The 25,865-nt window shown below is 45.4% G+C and overlaps 2 protein-coding genes across 2 annotated transcripts in view; both read left to right on the forward strand.

Annotated features, from left to right (window-relative positions):
- Nucleotides 1-17,557, forward strand: part of prex2 (phosphatidylinositol-3,4,5-trisphosphate-dependent Rac exchange factor 2) — a 66,923-nt gene extending 49,366 nt beyond the window's left edge. The window contains exons 34-41 of the mRNA XM_037456159.2: nucleotides 1,357-1,459; nucleotides 1,717-1,860; nucleotides 2,000-2,114; nucleotides 9,393-9,459; nucleotides 9,755-9,945; nucleotides 12,809-12,911; nucleotides 15,140-15,207; nucleotides 16,664-17,557. Coding sequence (XP_037312056.2) covers nucleotides 1,357-1,459; nucleotides 1,717-1,860; nucleotides 2,000-2,114; nucleotides 9,393-9,459; nucleotides 9,755-9,945; nucleotides 12,809-12,911; nucleotides 15,140-15,207; nucleotides 16,664-16,709 — 837 coding nt within the window. The 3' untranslated portion in view covers nucleotides 16,710-17,557. The remainder of the gene's footprint in view (nucleotides 1-1,356; nucleotides 1,460-1,716; nucleotides 1,861-1,999; nucleotides 2,115-9,392; nucleotides 9,460-9,754; nucleotides 9,946-12,808; nucleotides 12,912-15,139; nucleotides 15,208-16,663) is intronic.
- Nucleotides 17,558-17,950: 393 nt separating this feature from the next.
- The window catches only part of c19h8orf34 (chromosome 19 C8orf34 homolog), a 40,613-nt gene continuing 32,698 nt past the window's right edge, over nucleotides 17,951-25,865 (forward strand). The window contains exon 1 of the mRNA XM_037456644.2: nucleotides 17,951-18,332. Coding sequence (XP_037312541.2) covers nucleotides 18,264-18,332 — 69 coding nt within the window. The 5' untranslated portion in view covers nucleotides 17,951-18,263. The remainder of the gene's footprint in view (nucleotides 18,333-25,865) is intronic.

Here is a 25,865-nt window from a genome sequence, read left to right on the forward strand (position 1 = left end):
ATTGCATATTTTCCTTGTGCAGCATCCAGAGTACTTGTGGCCCTCATTCTGATAAATCATATATTGCACAATATAAATCACTGTGCCACAAAAATGCAAAATTCAAACAATATAGCTGTGCTCTCTGAATCAAAGTGATGGTGGTAATACCTCAGCACTTAGAATGGGATCTACCCTGATACACAGAGTTTAACACACTGTCTGCCTGCAGTGCCTGTGTGGGGATGTGGTGTGAATCTTCCCTCATGGGTTAAATAACAGCCAGTCCGCCATCATCGGGATCTGTGGATGTTGTGGAAATACCACCACATGACATTTCTAAATGTTACATATTCTAACTACAGCAATCAAAAGCTGTACCTGACGGTAAAAGGCTCAAATAGACTCTTTCTTAAATAGACTCGTTCATTATGAGCCACTGTCAATGGGGACCGTGACATCAACAAGATCCGAATGAACGTTTTTATCAGTTCAACGTCGTCTGAAACGTAAAGTTTGAGTAGCCAAAGGAAAGTTTTCCGCAGTGTCTCGCGTCGCCGACGTCGTGCTTCTTTTTTTCTTGATTTCTCAAGATTTCCCTTTCAGATTCCCCTGTGGAACAAAACCGGGTCTCAGTACCTGCAGGCGATTCCATTGAAATGTCAGGCAGCACGAGCCCAATTGGGGGATGCTGCCGCTGTGTGTGTCTCTGTGTTTGGTATGTGTGTGTGTTGGGGGGGGGGGGATTTATGTGAGAAGCTTTGAGATACACTTACCCGGCATCACTTGGCGGGGCCATCTCAAATGTGTCTTTAAAAAAAAAAAAAAGGCCCCTAATCCTCCGCCGATCCCTCTGCTGTGTTGGATGAAGAGGATGGAGAGAGGAGAGCACAGAGGGGGGGGGGGTGCAGTGTCACAATCCCCAAACATTCCAGCCGCGCTGGCCACGGGGCCAGATGTGCTCGTTTGTGTGTGAGGTTGCGCGTTTTGGAAAAAGGGAAAAACGTGTACACACATTCAGAGACGTAAACAAGGAAACGGACCAAACAGAGAGAAAGGGGGCATGCGGACGCACACCGACATGCTCGCAGATGGGTGTGTGAGCAGCCTCTCACTCTATTGGTGTGCAAACAGATTTTTACATAAAAACTGTTTAGTTTTAAGCTTCTTTCAACACAATAACCCGATAGTATAACAATCTGCTGGCAGAGTGACTATAGGATTTTCAACAGGGACTTCTAGCATGTCTACACATATGATTCATTTTTAAAACAGGATGTACAGTTTTAGGAAATGTGGACAAGAAAATATATTGTACAAGATTCCGTGCAAAAATGTGATCTTAATACCTTTTCCACCACTCGTGTCTTTCTTCAGACTGATGAGCAGGCCATGTTGGAGGACACTCAAGTGGCTTTAATTGACCTGGAGAAGGTCACATTCTACTTCCGGCAGTTTGAGGGGGAGCCGCTGGTGGCCAGTATGTACAACACAGCTTTCAACTTACATTTAACTTCTTCATTATATCATTACAGTCTCACCATTGCTCTCACATTTGATGTATACGGAGATGCTGGTGCTTTAAATGGTGCTTCCTCTCCTTTCCTCTCCTCTCCTCCCCTCTCCTCTCCTTTCCTCTCCTCTCCTCCCCTCTCCTCTCCTTTCCTCTCCTCTCCTCCCCTCTCCTTTCCTCTCCTTCCCTCCCCTCTCCTCTCCTTCCCTCTCCTCTCGCGGCAGACATACCCATGTCATACCAGGTGGAGGGCACCCGTCAGGCTTTGAAAGTTTGCTTCCACCTTGAGGGTTTCTACTTCTCCCAGCTTCCTCACAGGCTGAAAAACGGAGGAGGCATCAAACTCTACCCCGTGCTCTTCACACAAGGTACAGCGAGTCTGGTTCGGGAACTTCAAGTGAGCAAATGGAGCAGCGACGAACGCCGCTTCATAGATTATTCAAAAACACACAGCGAATGCTTTGTTTTCACCACTTTATCTTTCACTACATTGTTTCTCCCTTCCAGCGCTGGAGAGTATGGAGGGTTACTACTACAGAGACAACGTGTCGGTGGAGGAGTACCAGGCCCAAATCAATGCCGCCTCGCTGGAAAAGGTCAAGCAATACCACAAGAGACTGAGGTACGATGTGCAAGAGTATACACGTGTGGTTTTATTTGTTGATATAATGTAAATCAAGACGACCTACCAAGTCCCAGCAGGGCCTCGAGGTGATTGGCTGGTATGAACCCAGTGGGAGTGTTTTGTGATTGGCCCGCGGACACACAGCAGTAGGGGCAGCCGTGATTGAAAGCCCAGCGTGTCACCGGTTCTGATTGGGCGCTTCTGTACAGCTGCTGCACTCGGTCAGCTCACACCCCATTGGTCCGCTGCGCATGCGAGGGGCCCTCTGTGATTGGCCAGGCGCGGGTGATTTAATGAGGTGGAAACAGATACGGAGGAGCAGACGCTGCCGGGAGTTGAAAATAATGGCCCTGGCTTTATTTAATCTCCCACATGTGGGTTAATAATACATTTTCATGGATATCTGTTCGGTTGCGAGAGTGTGGATACCTGGGAGGGCGACTGGTCGCCACATTAGCTTCAACCACACATCTGCTGCTGATTGTGCGGGTAATTAAACAGAGCAGGGCGCACAAACAAAACTCCCATCTCGCTGTTTAGGGAAAAGTCTCCTTTGATGGGCTGAATGATTTACAGCCTGAGCAGTCATGTGTCACATCCGTACCGATCCTCCACAGCCAAACATTAATTTACCGGGACGGCTTTCCGCTGAGAGTTTTTAATTTGTTTGTAGTGTTTTGCTTGATGAGTGAAAGGAGTTTTAAGCATTTATTTCTGTACAATATGACGTGTAAGCCGGGAAATCTTTGCAATTACTGAATTAGAATGTTATGACAAATATGAACATTATAGTCGGCCACACTGGGGTATCGATAACATTTTAATGGATTGTGGAGCCCGATGTTGTCAAATGTATTTCAAATTGTGCATGCAGCGATGATTTGATTCAGAACACAGCCTGTGCTTTTGTATGCATGCAGCCATGCTGTACGTTTCACTTTGACCTGCACAGAAAGGAGCCTAATTGAAATGACAGGAGGGGCTCCAGCAGTAACACGGAGCATATGCGAGGGAGGCCGGTGATGTGGGGAGCATTAGTGTTGCTGGATACCCCCAGCTAGAGTGAAAGTGGTCGAGATTGTGCTCAGAAACTTTTCTTTCCAAAGAAATACTGACGAGAGGCCAAAACTGCAGATGATGTTGGTCCAAATCTCATCAGAGTGCATCCAGTATACTGTGCAGTAGGTGAATCCGTTGCATAAACACATGTGTGGTACATATTATAAGTCCCCTTTTTCCCAAATAAAACTGATGAATCACTTACTAAGTTGCTTTAGTTATTTTTCGTTGGTGCACTTGTGGATTCTTACCTTATATACACAGAACACTATAAAACTAAAGCAGTAGTATTACCTGGTATTAATCATAATAACGTGTGTATATATTACATTCCTAGCTGGTTTTCCACAGTCAGTGAACACGGTGTCCCTCTCCAAGCCATGCGACCGCTAGTTTTCTTTCGCCAGCTGCCATGTGTCTCTCGGCTGACCGCACACACCAACCTGTGATGTCACTGCTCTCTCTCCGTTGCAGTGTGCAAACCTCAGGCACCTCGTTATCCCCGTAGCCCGGCCACGGCAGCGCTGGGTTAAACCCACACTGTGGGCCGGAGCCAGAGGCCCGACTGACAGACAGAAACAGCACATGCAAGATTCTCCAATGATTTTGTGTCATGAAAAACACCGTTACGGGCCCCTGTATTCTTTTGGCAGGCATGTGGATTTTTCTTTCTTTTTTTTTTTACGATTACCATTGCTTGTTTTTTTTATTTTGGTCAAGACAAAACACACTTTTCTGTGTGTCCTTTTTTTGGTGCATGTCTTTCCTGTCTTCCTCCTCCAGTAAGACCTTTGAAAGCATGTATTGAGTAGTAAATGAAACCAGCTTCTCAGGGTCTTTGTGAGACTTCCCAGCAGCCTCTCTGGCTTACGTGTCCTGCACCAACACCGGATACTGTATGATCCGAGCAGAGCAAAACAATACTGCATGATGAAGTCACTCAAGTCGTCCTCGAAACCTGAACCCATGCGTCACGCTTGCACTAAGATTGAAGAGGTTTGAAACCCTGACTTGCGCCATCCGGCAGTTTGGTTAGTTCCGGTTCTGGTTCTGTTTCTCTTCTCACGCAAGAGCAGGAAAACGTAGTTGAGCCAAATGGAGGGGATAAACTAATGGTGAGATCCATTTTTAAATGCATTCAATTGCATTCTCTCTAGTCTTAAAAAGGGAGGAAAAAGCATGCTCAGCAAACAGAGAACGTCTTTCACGTTCTGATCTTATTGACAGTACGTTGCAGGAGGCGGGGATCGGTCATTTGCTATCTCATGCGCCTATGCTGTGGATTCATAGAGCACACATACGCAGTGTGAGAGCGTAAAGGAGAAGGTCCGGCATGTGCTGCACCGGGTCCGCTGGTACATGCTGTTGCTGCAGGTGTGAGCGTGAGCAGATGCGTTGAAGTCAATGACGTCTGGTACAGCTGAGACGGTGCTTGCGCTGCAGCCACGAGGCTTTTCTTCCCAATCAAAATGCATTTGGCAGAAGCGAGGACACGTTTGGCATCGCATCACAAGGCAGTTGTGAAATTTATTGATAGATATTATTGTGCACATTTGATTAAAAAACAAAAGAAATGCTTTATTTATGTGGATATTAAAACCGTACCCGGTCTGACAAATGGTGCATACTGATGACATGGCGTCTGAAAGACAAACTATAAAGCTGGATGCGTACCGCTGTAACAAATGGTACATTATAGTCACCACAGACTTGTGTTCCATGCTTTGTTAGTTGAACACCCGTCGGTCATGACAGTGTTTGTTCTCCCATCAGCCACAGCGCCGCAGTGCAGCTTGTCTCGATTAAGAAAAGAAACTACCAGATGCTTATTGCCTTCAGAGATCGATCCTCTCGGACCTGACCTTGTGTAAAGAAAAGCTCGTTAACGTGCCAGTTCTGACTCGGGTTAAGCTTTTTTTTTTGGTCTCATATACACATTTTATAAACCCTCTTTTCCTTGCATTCTTCCAAACTATTAACCACGTCCCCGTGACAGACAGCTTTGCGTAGATCATATTATTTCTTCTGCAATGGAGACCTCCACAATATATGCTAAGGGTGAAAGGCAATGGATGGTGTTCAGACATGACTCACCACCACCGTTCCCAGCATAGCAAATATCAGCACAAATATGTTGCTCAAACAGCATTTTTCTCCGTGTAATTGATGGTTCTTCCATGCAGTCATGATTAGTATGGCTACTGAGGCAAGCTTCCACGTGTCATGCATTAGCATTGTAAACTGCTGAAACAGTAATACTGCAGTGCAGCTAGTTTGCTCAAATGAGATTTCTCAGATGACTTCATCTGTAAAGCCATTTTAGTTTGAATTTGAGTTGTTGTTTTTTTACATTGTGAAAAACATTCATTTTGCAGTGGTTGATTGATTAGGGATATTATCCTACTTGCGGAACAGAGGCGATGGCAATCTATTTCCCCCTCCCCCCCCCCCCCCCCCCCACCACCACCACTCCTCCGTATATCCGGAATGGATGAAAATGCTACAGTCTCCGGCAAAGGGAGTCCCAATTCACTGGAGCGCAGAAGAAGGGGCTTCTTTCTGCTCCAGCTAGTGTGCAATGAACCCTCTTTCTATAAAGCCGAGTAAGGCTGATCATCAGAGATGGGGTTTCATTCATCATTCCTCTTGGATTGTGTCGTAATGACGACAGCTCTGTACTCAGTGGTGCTTGATATTGTTAAAAAAAAAGACCTTTACTCGTCTCCTCAGCACCTCCTGTGTTAAAAAAGAAAAATGACCTTTTGTAAGGAGACAAGCACACTTAGGGTTGTGAAGCGCTTTACCATTTTAAGGCTACGGCTGTCCTTGCGTTGTAAAATGAAGAGTTACTGCATGTGTGACAGTGATTTAGTCAGAATATGACTCCATTAATGCTAAACTGCTCTGGGCATCATTGGCACTAGTTTGAAATGGGTTGCCATCGACTTTGAGTTAAATCCTTATTCCACACGTGTCGTCTTAGTTTTAGACTTTGAATAGAAAGAGAAAAAGTATTTACATATTTACATTACATTTTTCTGCTACCGTGTGCTCCCGCATGAAGCCACAGATGACATATAGCGGGGAGTGTAAAAGGCAGGCGTGGGATAAGAAAATGACCTCTAGCACACATACTACCTCATGGGTGTCAGTCCAGAAGCATCACGCCGCAGCATGGCAGCCCTCATTAGCCCCGAGGCCACTCTGCCACTCACTGCAGTGGTTTGTGGGGGATTTAATAACGCAGAGTGTCATTCATCATGGAGGTGTGAGTGATTCACATGGACCAGCATGCACCTCTGCAGGGTCACATTTAATGCTATAAATCATACCCACTTTATTTGTTTCCCCAAGAGTGTGCGCATGTGAAAGCAAACCCACCCAAGATTCCTCTCAGGGCATTTCAGGGATCATTTTTTGTGCTTTTGTGCTTTTTTTAATAAAGAATGTCACGCTAATGCGCCCATTCCCACGCTGCTTTCCTGAAAACATCTGTGCCTTAAATCCTTCTTCTTTGCCGCTGCAGCTGACTGCTAATGCTCCTTAGCTGCAAAGGGCCTTAAGTGTCTGCTATTGTCGTGACGGAAGCAAAAACAAACAGAATGAAGGATCCTCTTTGGCCCATTAAAATACAACCAGCTCCGAGCAGAGCGGCTCATCTCTTGCCCTGCAGCCAAATCTTCCATTATAGTCTTGTGTAAAAATCAATTGGCTCTGTGTGTGGTCAGTGTTCTTTTTTATTATTGCAGAACAAGCTACAAACGAGCTGCACCGACTGGTGTTGCTTTGCTGACTTGACTAATGATACCGAATGACGAGTCTGAATGCACGTTTATGCAACCCTTTTTTTTTTGCGTAACACGGGCTGACAGATCACAGGCTGTTGATCACCCGCTGAAGTCGTGATTGACGTTAACCTTCCCTCAGCAAAGCTGTCATCAATTTTTTTTTTAAATGTAAAGCTGAAAAATGCAAGGGAGTAAAGAAACATGATTAAAAAAAACCTGCTGATGTTCTGCTGTCACAGGGAGGCAGCCAGAGGTCGGGTTCATACGTAACGTCCATGAAATGTCCTCCTAGCTTTAAACTGACAACAAGCGTGGTCTTGGGTTTTACATTTTTTTTTTATCCATCCGCAGACCTCAGACAAAACATCATCAGCTCAGAAGATACAAACCAGTTCCCCTTTAAACCTCGCCTGAAGTCTGACTCCTATAATTTAGTCATTAGAGACCTCCAGGAGAGCCGTCCCTGCTCCTCCACTATTTTTAGAACGACTCCTACAACACAGGCAGGAGATACTGGGTGGCTACGTGGGACCTTGCTTCTGCAAAGGAAAGATGTGCACGTGTAAGACGGGGCGCTTTTGTTTTGTCTGGGTCAGATAAAAGGGAAATGCGTGCAAACCCGAGGTTTAGCAGCACTATACGGAAGTTGACTCCTCTCGGACGGATTCCGTCGCATGTGCTGAAGATAACAGATTAGCAGCAGGCACCAGGGGGAGTGGACTCGCAGCACTCAGTCCGAGCAGAGCGAATAGAAGCCATTTCAGGACAAAGGTTCTGATTTCCAATCAAGTTTTTCCGTCCGTGTTGTTGTGGCGCTTGATCGCCTCACCCAATCTCGTCCCTCGCTCCGTGTTTTGACCTCTTTAAAGAATGACGTTTTGTCAAGAAGGAGTTGTATCTAGCTTTCATCCGCTGCAGGCCGGGTTTGTCTTTTCCACAGCAGCCACGCTCTCTTTACCCGGACCGGCACCCTCAATGTGGATGCCAGGTTTACTGTCGCAGCTCCAATGAGGAAATGATCGAATATTTCCTACAAGCTTTCCTACAACATTCTACAAAAAAATATGAACCCGTTGGCGGCCATTCACGTTGTTACGGCTATTCTGGAGTCTGAAGCGCTGTTTGTTCCATAGTCGAGATGCGGTGTGACTCCCGGGGTTGGCCATGCACGCGTCTTTTTGAAGGATAAGGCCATCTCGAACCAATTACATGGGCTGTTAGCTCCACCTAAACCCTCGGCAACCGCCCCCCCACCCCCCGGCTCGTGGTCATTTAAGGATAGCACGGCGTGGGGTTTAAGGGTTGTTTGCCGCATAGGGATTGGATCCATGGAAGACTTCAGCGAGTGAGGATGCAATGAGGGCCGGTTACTCGTCTGTGTCTGTTCAGTAGATTGAAAACAGAACAGGAAACAACAGCTCACGTGTCAGATCCATAGTCTTGGTGTACTATGGGGGGTGGGGTGGGGGTGGGGGGCAGGCCTTTGTTATACGTATTTTATGTGCACTGAAAGACCACCTGTGCCCTTTTTTTCTGTGCGTTATTCTCAATGACTTTTAAAATCAACACGGGCTGGTTTACAATCACCGTTTTGAGCCGGGGATGTGTTGAGCTCTGATTAATTCATTTAATTAACATTATGTCAGGCACAAATACCACAGTCCTAATGAATGACTCCTTGGACGGTTTTCAATCACTAAAAAGCAGATTGAATGAGCCTCGCTTGGCTGATTCTTGTAAAAAAAAAAAAGAAAAAAAAAACCCTCCCTCCCTCAAAGCCTGCATCTGTTAAAACGTTTTTCTTCGACTATTAGCAATGTGTACTCAATGGGTGACTGTGCGATGTACATTATTATCGCTTCTGGCAAAGGAGTAATGGAGTATGTGATTTTATTACAGTGGGGGGGGGGGTTGATGTGGTGTTGTGTGGCTATTTTTAGCACACTGCCGTATTACTCAGATTTGACGGAGTCACAGACTGCTGCGCTTGCACCAGCAGCGCTCCACCCCCGATGGACTTGTTGCGGTCGCGTCTCCTCTCTCTGCACAGTGACGCCGGTCCTGTGCTGCCTCCGGTGGACATGTGGGGGGAGAGTCCACCAGACGCGCTGTACTCCATGAATGAATGAGGCAATGGCATTTGGAGCGCTGCCCGGGACGAGAGATGCTTACTTTGTGTTTCTGCTGAGCTGTGCCCAAGTTACTCTCAGGATTGATGGTCAGATGGTGCAGCTGCATAATGAGCAGGTGGCCTACTTTTTTCTGGCCAGCGATGACCTAATGGTGCAGGGAAAGGAAGGCCGAGCAACAGAGCTACTAAATAAGAAAACCCTTTTGCGTGGTTGATAACATGCTGCTTTATGTCGATACTTAATGCACATTGTTTTAAGTTTTTTTTTTTTTGCCCCCCCCCCCCCCCCCCCCCCAGGGATTTCTTCCTGGATCAGTCCAACATGCCACCTAGCTCGGCCCCCAAAGCTGCCCTGGTAGACAAGGTAAGAACAACAACCCCCCCCCCACCCACGTTCTTCATAAAGAACACAAGGAGTAGATGTTCATGCCGCAGTGTGGAAAGTTGAATTATTATTATGTCAAATCTTGCAAAAGAAGACACCTCAACAGACCTCAATGGTCCATAAGAAGCAAGCTATTATCATCCGTGGTTACCTTTTTTTTCCCCCCCGTGGGCAGATCTGTTTTATTGGAAATCTACGTTTATGCCACAAGCGCCTAATAACCGGCCCATCTCCTCCTCCTCCTCCTCCTCCTCCTCCTCCTCCCCACACGCAGTTGATGCGGCCCCTCAATGCTCTGGAGGAGCTGTACCGCTTGATGGAGAGTTTTATCAGTTGTCGCCGCACAGCCGCCTGCCAGTACACCGCCTGCGGGGCCTCTGGCGTGGGGCTGCTGTCCGTGGCCTCGGAGCTCTGCTCGCGTCTGGGAGCCACACACGTCGTCATGTGCAACAGCGGTGTTCACCGGTGAGTGTGTGTGTGTGTGTGTGTGTGGGGGGGGGGGACATGCTGAGCGTTTGCTATATCACTGTACGGGCCACCTACAGTTAAATGATACGTTTCCTCTGATGGTTTTCAGCTCTCTTACATTAACGCCCTTCTCACCTTTTAAAACAACTCCACCACAGTTAATCTTTACTTCTCTGCACCTTCCTTCTTTCATCCTCCTGCCTACCTCTCGATTTCAAGTGAACCCTGCACCACTCGTCATTGGGGTTTTCTATAAGTACACATTTCCCTGCATTAATTACTAGAAGCATATTCTAGTTAATAGGGCCCATTGTTTCTCAGGCCAAATGAGGGACTTTCAAGTAGGCATAGCACACAGGAAAGAGACAGGTCAATTACTTCCATTCTCATTAAATTCTATATATGGCAGCCTAATTCACCCGCTGCTGAGGGCACCATTTATCAGTGCACCACCAGAACAGAAATATCCTCATGGTGTGTCAAAGCTGATGCCCCATCTTTCATCCCCTTACCTGCTCTCTCCACACTCCCCCGCGACCCCTTTTTCTATGACACCCCCCGACCCTCTCTCTGTATCTTTGTATCACGTGCACAGGCTCACACACTGTGAGCGATGGCTTGATAGAGTGCTGCGGATGGAGCTGCCTGGTCGCCTGAGCTCTAATAGAAGGTTCCTGTCTGTGCAATGACTGCTACTACTTTATTAACCTACAGTGTGTGTGTGTGTGTGTGTGTGTGTGTGTGTGTGTGTGTGTGTGTGTGTGTCTTTGCAATCACACGCACTATAGCCATAACTCACCCACAGGCAGGCTAGGTGTACCGTGTCAGAGCAGGTGACAAGACCTGCCATATTTGGGATTATTTGTGTACAGGGTTTCTCCTTAAACACCGTTTTACCCTCCAAAGCCGACGGACGTTTTGGATTCACAGGAATGTGAGTTATCAAGGCTTTGCCAAACGCAAGGATCCACAAAATCAATGTCTTCACTTTGGCAGTCGAGGATTTTCAGTATATCCTCCTTACTTTTGACAGGTTACGGATAATGTATAAATAAACCAACTCGCAAGAAATCCACGCACTATTGTTCATATAGATGGTGAGCACACAAAACAAAATCAGTTATAATTGAAAAAGCCATGATACCAAGCCATCAGCTCAGTAATGTTGAAATTGCATTATCAGTGTGGCAGCTTTCTCAGGCCTATTGATTGGGTTAGTCGACTTGATGGATGCGTTTTAATAACCGTGAAAGCGTGATATTTCGGGGGGCATCAGCATTTTGCCAAATGCAGCGCGGCTTTTCTACCCCATCGCCCCCATAAAAGCCATTAGAGAGGGAGAAGGAGAGTTCACTGTGTGACAGCAGAACAAAGGTGGGCATCAGAGGCAGAAAGCCTAATCCTTACTTCAGAGCACCAACCTGTTCTGTATTCATTATAGTCAAATTTCACACAATACAAGTAGTATCTCTGATACAAATGTTTTCCGCCTCTTTCCTTGCACCCGCTCCGTCTTTCTTCTGCCTTTATTCGCGGAAGCCGCTCTCTGGTTTCGTCTCGTTCCTCACAATGGACTTAGCGCTGGATGCAGCGCGGAGTGTAGATGGGATGTGGCGCTAGAACTACATGAAACAGATGGGTATGAATCCCATCATGCTATCTCACCAGCCCTAATGAAAAGTGCAGCTTGTCTGTCACACACACACACACACACACACACACACACACACACACACAGAGAGACAATTTGTGAGCTTCCTTTATCCTGCTCCAGCTGAAGCGATATTTTAACATCCTCTGTGGGTGAATCCCTTTATTGGTGTAGTAAGCTCAAAATGGGGGGCCTTAAATATTCTAAAGTGTTATGCCAATCTTCACTTCACATATCTTTCGACACACACTGAAGATGATATGAAGTTGAGATTGTTACTTTCATCACATCATGGTTCGCCGTCATGAAGTTGTGTAACTGGGCTCCAAGTGAAATCTTCTTCTGGCAGCAATGAGTCCTTCATCATCTCTCTTTTATAAACAAGAAAAGAGGTTTTCTCACTGGGTGTGAAATCCTGCCACATGAAAGGGAGATGTCAAACAAACAGATCCCATTCCTGAGCCGCTCCACGGCGGTGTTACTTAATGAAACCGAGCCCGGCAGCGTTGTTGCTTGAGGGATTTCAATCTGCAGTGAAACTAGAATCGATCTTCTAGTACAGCTTGTTATCATAGAAAGGTCAACAGCAGCCTTGACACATGTCACAGGCTCCCTGAGGATACATTCACATGCTGTATTGTGTGTGTGCGTGTGTGTGTGTGAAGATCAGACAGAGTTTGCTGTAACCAATAAATCACAGCCTTACGTCAACACTCACTTTACGTCATTTTACGTCCCGCCCTCGTGGTGGCAGGAGTGTATGACTCGTACTTTGACCCTGGTCTCCCTGAGGAAAGCATCCACTCTGAATCCCCTGATGAGCTTTTTTATACACTCGGTCTTGCTTGTTTCCAAAGCAAAGATCGATAAGTTTGTAACTCTCCTGATGCTCTGCAACCAGAGTGGATGTAGTCAAAGTGATTCATACCATGAGTCTACGGTAACAACTAGGAAGATAAAGAACGTGTGGCATAACAGGACTGAACGAACGGATCGATGTTCTGCATAAATCGACGGGATCCTGATAAATATTCAGTCGGAGAGCGAACATTTCGGCTTATTCTTGTTTCTTGTTCCTCTGGGTTTGTATCCTTATGGTTGACATGCACTTTATTGAACATCGCTTTGAATAGAAGCTTCAGCTAAATGACATGTAGTGTGATTTTAGCTTGACCTCGTGTGTTTTTTGTCTCCTGTGTTGTCGGACAGCTGCACCCTGAGTGTGACACTGGAGCAGGCCATCCTGCTGGCCCGAAACCACGGCCTGCCTCCTCGCTGCATCATGCAGGCCACTGATGTCATGAGGAAACAGGTATGCTTGAGACACACACACACACACACATGCTGGGAGAGAATTTGTGTTTTAGATCTCAGCATCTGCAACAGTACAGAGGAGCAGCAATGACCATCAAATTCCTTGGATTTCTCTCCAAGGAGGGAGAAAAATAAGAGAGTGAGAAACTGAAAGGATTGTTTAAGAGTCGGGAGTCTTTTTTTTTTTTTGTCAGCATGTTCATGCGGGGTCAGTTGGGAGCATTCGCGTTAAACGTGCAGACGCATTCTCACAAAAGGCTCCGGCCATGATCCTAGCCCCATATATCAGACGGTCATTAGAAGGCTCGTGAGTGGTGGTTAAATTGCTGTTTGCAGTGAGAGGGAGGAGGTCAGTCCACAGCCTGAAATCCTCTGGGAGGAGAGTCGTTTCATTTTATGCACTCAGAGAACTGGGCCGCCAGCCAGGAGGATGCAAAGCTGTGCGTCGTGTGACCTTGAGTGCTACTGTACGCGGCGAAGGAAAACTAAAATCCATCCTGTGGTGGGCCTGGTTTTAGATGTATGGTAATAGACAATTAATGTATTTCCAAGTATGGAAAAATGTTGCATTTTTGTCAATTTAGTGGCCTCCATCTAGGACAGATTTTTTTTTTTTTTTTATCATGTCATTATTATACGTACGATTGTCATTAGACATTTCATCTTTTCTTGCATCCTCATTAACATGAACACCACTAAAAACAGATGGTTTAGAAAGAGGAAACCTGCAGTGCAGTGCAGTGCAGTGCAGTGTGTGTGTGTGTGTGAATGCGTCCTTCCTGTCAGACATCAGCTGATGAATGTGAAGCATATGAATGCATCACACAAGGTTTGGTTGACGCCTCTTCTTCACTCACTGAATAGTCATCCTCCCTGACAAAAAGGTCACTGCGCAGCGTCCAGGCAGGTGCCACCCCGTCTAGTACAGATGACATCATCCACAAATGATCCCCAAAGAGTTGATGCCTATCTAAACTAATTTCTGAAGATAACTCCTTTCTGAACACTATAGGTCCTTCTGGACCTATAGTGTTCCCTTTTCAGAATATGGAATAGAAATGTCATGTATCGCCTTAAAAATCCAGCAGAAACCAGGTGAGGATCACCGAGACGAGATTCATTTATTTTTCTCATTGATGTTTCAACCATTAAAGACTCAGTTTTAGGTGCAGAGACATAAATTATCCAATAATTGCATACCATGTTTAAGTTATTAGGTATTGTCGAAAATAAAAATGAAGAAAATTATACAAAATACATAAAGCATTTTGAATCCATGAGGAACTTAGTGTTCATTATAAAGAAGCAGTGAATAACTTTTTTAAATTTTTTTTTAGATCTTGACTATTTAAATCAAGATCAAGTTAAAATAACCTTTAAAAAAAACGTTTTGTCTCTAACGCACGAGATCTATTCCGGGCACCGTGTCCTTTGGGGACGTTAGGGGGCATCTGGGTGGGGGCTGTGATAGGCATCGAGTGATTGCAGATGCTATCCCACTACCTGGACATGACTCCGGGCCACACGGTAAGATGGAAGAGTAGCAACCGAGAGGTCAGCTAATGCACTTTGGACCAGTTGCTCCCTCCGTGCTCAGAGCGCGCGCGCGCTGATGGCATCTTCCGGATAATGATTTGATTGTGTATTGTGGCTTTTTGTGCGTGCGTCACAGAGCGAGAGAGGGGTTGCATTTCTGAGCGCCGGTGTTTGTGTCTTTCAACGGAGAGAGGCTGAAGGTTTTGCTTTTAGGTTGTTTTTTTTTGTATCTGCCGACTCTGCACACAAGCCGGCGGACCACAGGAACATTTGCAAAGAGCAGACATACTCCTGACTAGGTACAACCTAACTCACGCTCCCACTCCCGTACGAGAACCATTCATCTTCCGAAACCCTTACTACCTCCTTTTATTGCCTGACAAAGACTTTTGCGGTGTGTGGACTGGCGCTAACAGAGGTGAAAGAGCGCTAAAGATAAACGGCTCATAGCGGCTCCACTTAAAAAACGAGGGTCTTAAAATGCATCATTTGAAATGTACTTTACGAGCCGTTGGACTACAAAGGATTCCCCTTTCTCACACAGGTCGTTAAAGAAAAGTCATCACAAGACATGTGACGGGGTCACCTCGTAGCTCATCGGGCCGCCTCCTCTCTCCGTGTCGTTTATCTTGGCCCCCGATTGGTTACTTTCACATTTCAACCAGATCCTTTTGTCCGCTTGTCTTCCAGGGGGCGAGAGTTCAGAATTCCGCCAAGAATCTGGGAGTGAGGGATCGAACGCCGGCATCCGTCCCCAGGTAAAACAGCGGCCGGGGTTTACGAGTAGCTCGAGGAGTTCGGTGATCAATGGCGGCGTGGAACCGCCGTTAGAATACGTGGTCAATGAACCGATGAAACCACGAGGGCGTGCAGGACGGACAGACCCTGGTTCTCACACTTCACGGGCCGCGAACTGTCAAACACGTAATTAAAGGATCTTCAATGCAAAAAGGTGTATTTAATGTTGACTAACTGCAAATCTCATAGCTTTGGTTGCGGCTGGACATTGTTGAAGCCCAGTTTTGGGATGATTGCCTACCTCTCTCCCAGCCTCTAGTTTCACGTGGCCATTAAACTCAACTCGCAGAGAAATTGAGATGTGATCCCTCAGATAGTATTAAGTTGCTGCTACTTTTTCAACATAAAAAAAGAATGAGAACACTAAATAAATGTGGTTTTAGTGACCTGAAAGGTTTAAAACCGCTCTTAAAAGTATACATACTTTTACAAATGGTCAGCGGTAAAGTATAGATTTTTCCCCCCCCAAAACATAAAGTACTACAACGGTTTCTCCTATATTGCCCCATCTCTCTTCTCAGAAGGGCGTGCATTAGTACACGACTGCAGGGTGTGTATGTGCCTTTTTTTTTTTTTTTTTTGCAGGACTGGGGCCATATTTTTTTTATTAGAAGGGAGCTCCCTGCTCTCAGTCGCCCCAAGATGAGAGCAGGGAGCGCCTCGGCTTCTTGGCTGTGACATATAGGCCTGTGTGTGACAGGCAGCCCTTTTGAACCTTTTAGTGGAATTGACAAATACAATTAAGTAGCGGGATGATTAGCGTAGAGGAAATGTGGTCGGAGAGCAAAACTGCTGCCTCCTCAGTAGAGTTATGTCAGAATTGTTGCAGTATGACTGCTGCAGAATATATAAGTGTGTTTGTGTGTATCATAAAATGTTGGCCGGTAGTTCACGGTTTTGTGGCTAAAAGGAACAAGGATTTTCTTTATGGACTACATAACGGTAATGGTAAAAGAGATTGAAGTAAACCAGGCAGTGTGTCCTTTGCGTTCTTTCTCTAATGAAAACAACCAACTAATGTATAATTCATGTGTCATTTAAAAGACCAACTCACTTGCTTTGAAAACAACTAATAAATGACATCAAGCGATATTCATACAGTTTAATTGTAGCAACAACACTTGTGAAGGTACAAGCTAAAACAAGAGATTTTTCCCCCCTTTTTTTTTTTTACTGATCAGAGGTTGTAAATGTTTGACTTTGAAACTAAATGTGTGCTCCTAAGGGTAATCATTTTTCCACGCTGATATTCTTCTTCATGAGGCTGCAGGTTAAAATGTTGGTTGACTTTCCTTTGCACCAAACAGAGACCTGTTCCCTCGGGGAGTGACCTTTCACCACAGATTGCTGCACTGTGTTACACTGTGTACACTAAAATGTGATTAACTACCAGTTTGATGCATGTTTTCCCACCAGGTTGTACAAGCTGTGCCAGCCTCCCCCCCCAGATGGGGACCCATAATGCATTGCATCCAGGCCGTGCCAAAGTCTCGAGGAGCCTTGCGTCCCCCATGAAGGATCAACTTTGTACAAGACAGTTATTGGGTCAATTTTGATACGTCTCACAGTAGCTGCCTAAAATGTAAATAGAATTTTAAAAACCGTAAATAGTATTTTTAATACTTTATATTTTCCAATGTTTTACTTTATACATATTTTTAGTTTTTTTTCATATAATGCATCTGACAAGACAAAGACTGAGTAAGAAAACAGAAGATCTATACCAGAAAACTCTGTTGAATTAGTCAAATGAAATGATATGGTCCCATCAGGTCTTTGTCTTCTGATTATGTGCCAACAATAATGTTTGCCATCCTTAGGGACATTTTCCTTTCATGACCATATTTGCATTCATGAAGTCAGCAAGAGAATAATGATTTAAAGGATATTTGGCTTTGTTTTGTGGTAAAATGTGCAAATAACAGCCTGCGTCTTTGCCGATCTGACTTGCATGCTTTATTGATTATCTCAGTATTGGGTAACCATATGAATGTGTGTTGTTACTTTCCACAACATGTTCATTTGCTTGTAAATATGCATATGTTGTGTGTGAATGTGCTAAACCATTGATTCACATTGCGTTTCTAGGACGTTACCTACACGCACGGGAAGACGTTCATCTGTGTATCAGTATTAAAATACAGTAGGTTTGTGGAAGTAGAAATATGTTGTTATTTTATATTGACTGATTACTCAGGATTAAAGTGTCCCTCTGTTACCTATTATTGGATGAATCAATGTAGATGGATGTCTAGCTTTCTACTATGCAAACAAATAAGTGGTAATAAACTGCATCGATAAGCTCCAGGACGCTTTACAATGATTTTTTTTCTACGTCCAGTACGCTTCAAATATAATAAAACGCATCACAATGGATCAGCCATTTGTTTCAAGTGTATGACAATAATTCAATAACCATTTCACTAGCATGACGTAAAAAGTGGCTGAACAATCAATCAACAACACGAATAATTGGTTTGACTTTCAACTCCGCAATCAGTCCGCGAACAGCACGTGGGTCGCACAGGTGGGACGGATTGCCTCGTTCCTCTCGCGACTAACACACCTGGGGGAGAGGGGGGGAGAGGAGGGGAGAGGAGGAGGAGGGGTGGGGGCACCTGAGGCTTTGGAGCCCGGCGAACAAATGGGGGAGTGGCGGCCAGCGTCGGTCGCCGCTGCCGGCAGCCAGTGGGCGGAAGATGTGTCACGGAGCTGCGGTGCCATTGGCCGCCGGGGAGCCAGTGCGGGCTGACAGTGCGCCGATGGTCCCGGGCTGAGGCTCCACAACGCGCCGCCGGGCTCAGGGCTGCGTGCTCCGCGCGTTCACGCAAACCGTCTGAAACTTAAAAACGTCGCTCCGCTGCACATTTCTTTCTTTTTTGGAGGAGGGGGGGAGGCGGGAGTTTTTTTTTCTTGCACGTTTCGCTCGCCGAGACGCCTCTTGAAGGACGACTGACCGGCTCACCTCATGATCTCATCCCGCTGAAAAGCTCTGGCGAGGCACAACAGTTTCTCCATGGCGTCTCCGCAGCAGTCAAGAATTCAGTCGTATCTGGAGAAGAATAAAATCGGACCTTTGTTCGAGGTGAGTGCGATCAAACGTGACGGAGAACTAACAAGTTGCTGACTGCGATTTTTTTTAAAAGGGACCGTTTCGTCCACATCTGCAATGCGAGGTGTCTCTCACACCGGAGCTAAGTGAGGACGGGCTGCACCTCATTGTCGGACACGTTAAAACCTTGATCGTGTGTTTTTCTTGCACCTTAGTCTCGTTGACAAGTCCCACCGGGCTCCGTGCTGCCCTCGCATTTCCACGCTCAGCCTTTCAATCAGTGGGTTGCCCTATGAATGATGATGATGCTGCTGTGCCCTTAGTCACTAAAGTTAAGGGGTGGGGGAGTAGGAGCAGCCAGTGGTCTGTCTGATTCATCTCGCACAGCAGGGCCAGTAGACACAGACGAACTAACCAGCTGGCCCTCTGAGTGGCAGTCCGTGTGGGGATGTGCTCGTGAGCTCATGGGTGTCCTCGGTGTGGCATCCAGGCATGACCTCATCCCAACAGCATCCCAGCAGCAAAAGGCACAGGTGTGAGGCGTAACCGGAGTGAAGATGGAGAGGCGGGCAGAAGATCCAATTCCACAGGCTTATTTTTTTTTTACGCGAGATGCAGCAGATCTGAGAGGGCTCGCTGCATTAACCCGGCCCCCCCTCCTGTAATCCCTCTAGCCCCCATAGATGTGGAAGCGATGCACCTGCAGTGTATTCGTGGCAATATTCGCGTGCAAGTGATGGGTTTTGCAAAGTGCTGATGTTTCACTTCTGAGCTTGGACCCAATACATATTAGACACACACACACACACACACACACACACACACACACACACACACACACACACACACACACACACTGAGTCTGCATGTAAAACAGATGTGAGCAGTGAGGCTTGTTTCAGCACCATGGAGAGAGATTCTTGCCTCACGTGAGTTGAACTAGTGATGAGGACAGGAGATCATTTTGTTAGTCCACAGCTCTCTATGCCCCCCCCCCACCCCCCACACACACTCGTTGTTTCTATTTCCCCCTCCCTCTGTGCCTCATTTCCTTTTTCATTTATGGGCTACATGGACAATTAAATAGTCCTAAAGTGCCTCCGATAGCCAGGACGGGTTGTGTTCACCGACTAGGACACAAATAAGTGTGGAGTTGTTGTATTTAGTTTTTGAAATAGTGAGAAAGAGGTATATTATGAGGGGAATATTTGAAAACCTTCTTTATTCACCCACTATTCATGAGAAAATAATGTAGCTGCTACCTTGGTGTTACGCTTGAAAAGCTTTGGCCCTTTTACGCCCCCCCAGAAGCTGGAATACTGCTTGTAATTGTCTTTTGGATCAGATGTAGTGAACTAGAGCAGCAGCTGTTCTGCTACGCTGCTTAAAACGAAAAAAAGATCTGGCTGAGAGTTTGATTGCCATTCAAACATGACACTTAAAGGGAAAGGTGTCTTTTAAAACAACTTAAAGCAATTTTCAAATTCAAGAGTACCATGTAGAAATCGAAGTCAGGGAAACTCATTGTGACCATGTGATGGTGTATTTACGATTTGGTGCTGGAACGCAACCAAAACTATAATGGTACATTGAACACATTGCATATTTGCCACAGATGGAAAATGGGGATTTTCTACCACTGATTCTGTTGGATTCATCTGAGCAGAAAAATCTTTCATGGCATCATTCATTTTAAAGGTCATCACACTTTTTAGTGCAATAACTAGATACATTTTGTTTGCTGTTCCTTTGGAAACACTTGATTACAACTGTACGAGTATCATGCAAAATATACGACAGGCATGTCCAAATGTTACTTCCTGTTGTGTAAATGCCACATCAGCGTATTTTCCTAAAACCCTTCACTTCCACACTACTCTGCACACACACACACACACACACACACACACACACACACACACACACACACACACACACACACACACACAAAGCGTGTGTGTACAGTTCTGTGTAACAGCGCGCAGGGGTTAATTTACTCACTCTGAGACACAGCTTATGATTTGCCTTCAAATTGATTTTCCTCCCTCCCTCCTCACTAATGAAATGGTTCGGTTGCAGAGATAGCAAGCTGAGTCAACATCGAATATTCTCCCTTCTGTATAATTGAAGCAATTGCACTCCAGATTATTGTCAGCCACTTGCCCTTTTTGATGAATTGATATTTTTTTCAATCACTTAACATCTGCAATGCAGCTGGAACTTTTGCATTTTTTTAGAGTTATAGTCCGTAAAGGCAATAAAGCCAAGTTAACGGCCCATCAATTCTTCATTAATATGCATATATCTATTAATGGAGATTGATATATATGGAGTATTGGTCTCAGCTTGTTTCTTTCGGTTCCTGATATCGAATAAGTTATTAAAGATATACTGGATTTAATTTATTAAATGGAAATAATAAATATGTAAAATACAAAGCTGCTCATAAAAATCATTGATGAACAAAAAACACATTGAATTGCCCTCTTCTTATTCCATTTTTAATTCATGTATAATTATTATTTCTCTTTTATAGCATTCCAGCCTTACATTTACTTACCCATGAATGAAACACTTTGGCACATTGAGAATTCAATTTTTAAATCATTACAGACAAAGGAAGTGCCGGTGAGCCCATGCCGTGCATTTGAATCGCTAAAGCTCCTGTGTGTTTTTAAACTAATACTCCAGTTAAATGACTTTCCCATAGATTCCTCTTCCATCCATGTGGAACGGGCTCCGCTCTGAACCTGCTCAGCTGTGTAGTGTTCCCAATCTGCTGCGCTCAGGGTTTGTGCAGTGTACACACACACACACACACACACACACACACACACACATGCTCACCTAAGAGAATGTGTCAAATACCTGGCATCGCCTGGCTTTAAGATATTTGTTATCCTTGAGATGCATTAACACATAAAGAGAGAGGTTAAGTTGTACAACAGGAAGGCCCCATGCAGACGTTTCTGTCTGACAGGGTTCCTTTGCAATAAGAAGGTAATTACATCTAAGTTTAGGGTTGTTTTTGTTTTTTCACTTGTGTTGTTATTTCACCTCACTCTACCATTCAAAGCAAAGTTATTGCTAAACTAGGTCAGTTATCACAAAAAGTCGTCCGCATGAGAAGTGGAGTTATTTTTATGATGCTGTAGCTCAGCAGTGGTGACGGCAGGTTTATCGCCTCACAGCTCTTGTCGTGACGAAGCATAATTCAGTCTATTGATTATTGCATGACTTGCAATCATCCAAGTTCATTACCTCTTTGTGTGCTGGCGGGTTATTAAAGCATGTTTTTACATGCAAACACAGATGCTCTATCTAATTTGACTAATCAGAAGTGTGAAGGCATGCTAAAAGTCGGTGCAATCAATTCAGGGGTAAATGGTTTTAATTTCCCACGGCGGCTTTGTTACCGAGCCACGTGAAAATCTGAAACAAGGCCTTTCCCTTTTGTCATCTCACGGGGAAGACCGTAGAATTTTATATTTAGTAATCAACGTTGTCCAAATCCACAGGAGAGAAACGGTTTGTGAACACACAACGTGTCACATAAAACACACACACACAGAATTAAATCCACCGCGGCACGTTTAGGTTTAACTTGAGTTCTGAGCCGGCGATGGCCTTCTCCAGGTGGATGACGTCATGTTGCATGTCGTTAAAAGTCATCATGTCCACTTACAGGGGGCGCTGATGTCTGAATGCTGTGTGTAATTGATAGTCACAATGGTGCTGTGGGAGAGTCAAACATCTGGGCCCTGACGGTGCTTCAGTCCAGCTGATGCCTGATAACTGTGTGTTTCTCCAGAGAGAGATTCGTATGTGTCGTTGCACGTGGCTGCGACTGGAGGTTCCTCCCTAGGAGGCAAAATTCACAGTCCTCATGCTGTGCTTTCGACACTTCGCAGCTGATATCAAACAAATCAAACCGGTACGCTCAAAAGTGAATCTTTTCTGTTTTCATAGGTCCTCTTTGTAATCGGCGAAGCTGAACCACCATGGATCTTATGCGACTTGTCGTTATTTTCCGCTCATTCGTTACTTTAAAACCAAGAATATTTCATTAAGACGACACAAAAAGAGGATAATAGTGAAATTGAGGTTTAGATAGAGGCATTAAACAGACGTTGGCTGGTCGAATTCCATCCGGCGGTGAAACGATATAAACTCCTGATCGAGTCTCCTGGAACATCCTGACGGTCATGGTGGTGATACGGCAGTATTTATCGTTTTGCAAAGTTTATTGGTGTGATGGGAATGGAGGCATGTAGGGAAGCAAAGGTGAGCGGGAACATTCGTAGCAAAAAGATGAGCGAAGAAACCTTACTTATCGACAACTGAAATATTAACTGCAGAATGTACTTGTTTAGACCGATGGGCTGTTTTGTGGTGAGTGAGACGTCTGAAAGCATCTTTTCTGATAAGTATTATGTGCTGGTGAGCCTGGTCAGGTGACCAGCCTCTCCCACAGTCTCCTCTTCCGCATGATCTGCTCTTGCCTGCCTGCTTCTTCAAGGTCTGGATCTCTTCCAGTGGGATCTCTCTCTCTGTCTCCGTCCCTCCACCCAAATATCATTCTTTTTTTTTAATATATAATGAGCTCTTTTTGGGTATGAAGCGGACGCAACCTTAAAAACCTGGGATATGACTTTGCATTTCTACGTCATTGACAAACGGCCCGTAAATCAATGGTAGTCTGTCTCCTTAAAAAGGAGCGACGTGGACAGAGAGCCCTCTTGGGAGTCTCTTCATTTACATTTTTCTTTTTTACACAAGCATACATTTTAAAGTCAGATCCGAGAAATGGCACCTGAGGTGAAAAATGTAACATTCTGCTGCAATAACGTCAATACTGTAAATGCCTATGCGCTATGTTAGTGAGAGATTCCCGTATCCGCTCTCACACATACAGTACAACGATACAGCTGTCGCATATATCGACTGTAACTGATGCACTTCCTCCCCGGAATGCAAACAACATTGAAATCCTGTGTGTGTGTGTGTGTGTGTGTGTGTGTGTGTGTGTGTGTGTGTGTGTGTGTGTGTGTGTGTGTGTGTGTGTGTGTGTGTGTGTGTGTGTGTGTGTGTGTGTGTGTGTGTGTGTGTGTGTGTGTGTGTGTGTGTGTGTGTGTGTGTGTGTGTGTGTGTGTGTGTGTGTGTGTGTGTGTGTGTGTGTGTGTGTGTGTGTGTGTGTGTGTGTGTGCGTGCTTGTGCTTTGTGCCGGTGCATCAGCGTCTTCTTCCATCTAGACATCCACACAGCTCAACCAACGGACCTCCAGACGTCTGCTGGGGCTCCAAATTCTACCACCACAAGAAAGCAGAGAGAGAGAGCCAGGCTTAGGCCAGGGCTCTCACAGTGCAAGGAGAAATGTCTCTCTTTGGCCTTTTTCATAGACAGCTCCCAGGTCAGAAAGGTAGAGAATCAACCTGTGAGGTCCAGGTGTCCTTGCCGGTGTGCCCTTCAGTATATCATCCCACGTACGAGCCTATACAAACCATCCCGCTCCTGTTTACACTTTGTTTAAGTCGCAGGGATGCAGGGAGTGTCAGTCAGGGTATCGCTCTCCTCGTCCCCCCCGAGGGAAGTCCTTGAGAGCTTCCAAGGACTCGGGTGTCTCTCGGCTGGTTGACAGCTTGTCAATTACCGCACCCAAACCTTTACTGCCTGGGGCTCCGAGACATCCCGCCCCCGAACAACCGATCTGCACGATATGGACTGCCTGTCTCCGTGGCTGACGCCACCCGTCGGCCTGCTTATGGAGCACTGATGCAGCGGCTGCCAAAAATATAAAAAAATTTAAATTCCTCACGTGCGAGCACATGTGACTGTTTTGCTGATGCGAGTGGTTTAAAGCATTAAAGTCCGCCTGCATGCAGAATGGCTCACCCACATTTGAACCCGCATCTTATTTTGCTTACAGTCAGATAAAATGTGCTCACCAGTCAACCCGGGTTTTGGCTTATTAAACATGAGTTGTGTTATTCAATGCACCTCATTATCATAGAAAGTGACGGTGTCGCATACAGTTACCTTGGTTTGGGTGAATATATGTGAATAATCCACCGTGTAGATTCGTCATTACTCGTACACATGTCACATGATTGCACGCAAGTGTTTTATTATTTATTTTTTTACAGTAGGGATGCGGGAAGAATGCCGATGTACCCAAACGTGCTGTCGCTTCTCTGACTATCCGTATATTACCTCTCTTGTGTTGGGAAACCCAATCATACAAACTCACCTCCGTAAAAAAAGAGCCGCACATCCTTTCCTTCCCCATGAAGGCCTCGGGCAAAACTCTGCGGTACTTGGCAAAGTTCTTTTTTATTTTGGCTTCCTTTTATTATCTACCAAATTACAACCTTTTGTATGTGGACCTCCTGTTAAATAAATGACCCACAGGCGCTACTACTTTTACATCTCAGTGGTTTCTGATTGTTAGACACAGGCCGCGGAGATGGGTAACGGTGGGTCCTTTCTCTGAATCCCTGGGCTACACGGTATCTCCAGGCGGCCCTGTTAAAACCCTTTTATGCCCCGATAGTCTTTACAGCCGCCCACGGGCTCCCCGCGGCGGACTGACGGCTCGCTTACAGATACGCTTCCAATGTTGATTCAAAGACGATTTAATTGCTTACAAGCACTTTGGTATCTGGGGAACACAAGCCCGGTCTGACTGGTTCCCCCGGTGACGTGCTTTTATATCTGTCGCGTTACCTTGGAGACGGATACCTGGTATTAAGATTAGCTGTGAAATATTGAGGTATAATATGTTAATGACTCAAATATAAATACATCATCATCAAAGTATGACTATGAAAAAAGATTTTCGTAACATTGTAACAATTTTTAGAGATGACATTATGTATCTAGAACTGTAACAAGAGGTGTAAAGAACGTTTTAGTTGTGTGTGTGTGTGTGTGTATATAATATATATGCGCTGTGGGTCCCTTCACATGCCACCAGCTTCTGTGAGCAGGAAGGTCCCTCTGACCAATTACTTGATTATCTCCCTGAGACCACACACCGCAGCCTGCTTTTAATACACACATGAGCTGCCTCACTGGAGACCCCCTCCCCCTGAACACGTGAGCATGTCCACAAGGGCAAGCACATACAGTACATCATGAGGCTACACGATGCTGCCCGGTTGTGACGTGAACTTCCGTGGAGTAACATGCCTGTCACACACACACACACACACACACACACGCTTGTTCTATCCATACATTAGTGCTAATTCACTGCAGTCCACTAATGCCCTGCGTTGCTTCTCTGCAGTAGTCGTCCTGCAGTCCCCCTGCTGCTGCTGCTGCTGCTCTGGAACTGAGGTCATTCTCATCCTGCCAGTATACACCAAAGCACTTTATACACCTGGCATGTGTTCACCCAACTTCACACCAGCTTCAGAGGGACAGTTGTTTTTTCCGAAATGGGTAATAAACTACTTTGTGAGAAAAGGAGTCCATTCCATTTGGATTTTAGCGTTCATTTCTATGGACATCTGCCCAAGTCAGTAAAGCACACAGATTGGATTTTGACTAAATCATTTGAATCAC

This window comes from Pungitius pungitius, chromosome 19 (genome assembly GCF_949316345.1).
Source record: "Pungitius pungitius chromosome 19, fPunPun2.1, whole genome shotgun sequence".
Classification (NCBI taxonomy): Eukaryota; Metazoa; Chordata; class Actinopteri; order Perciformes; family Gasterosteidae; genus Pungitius; species Pungitius pungitius.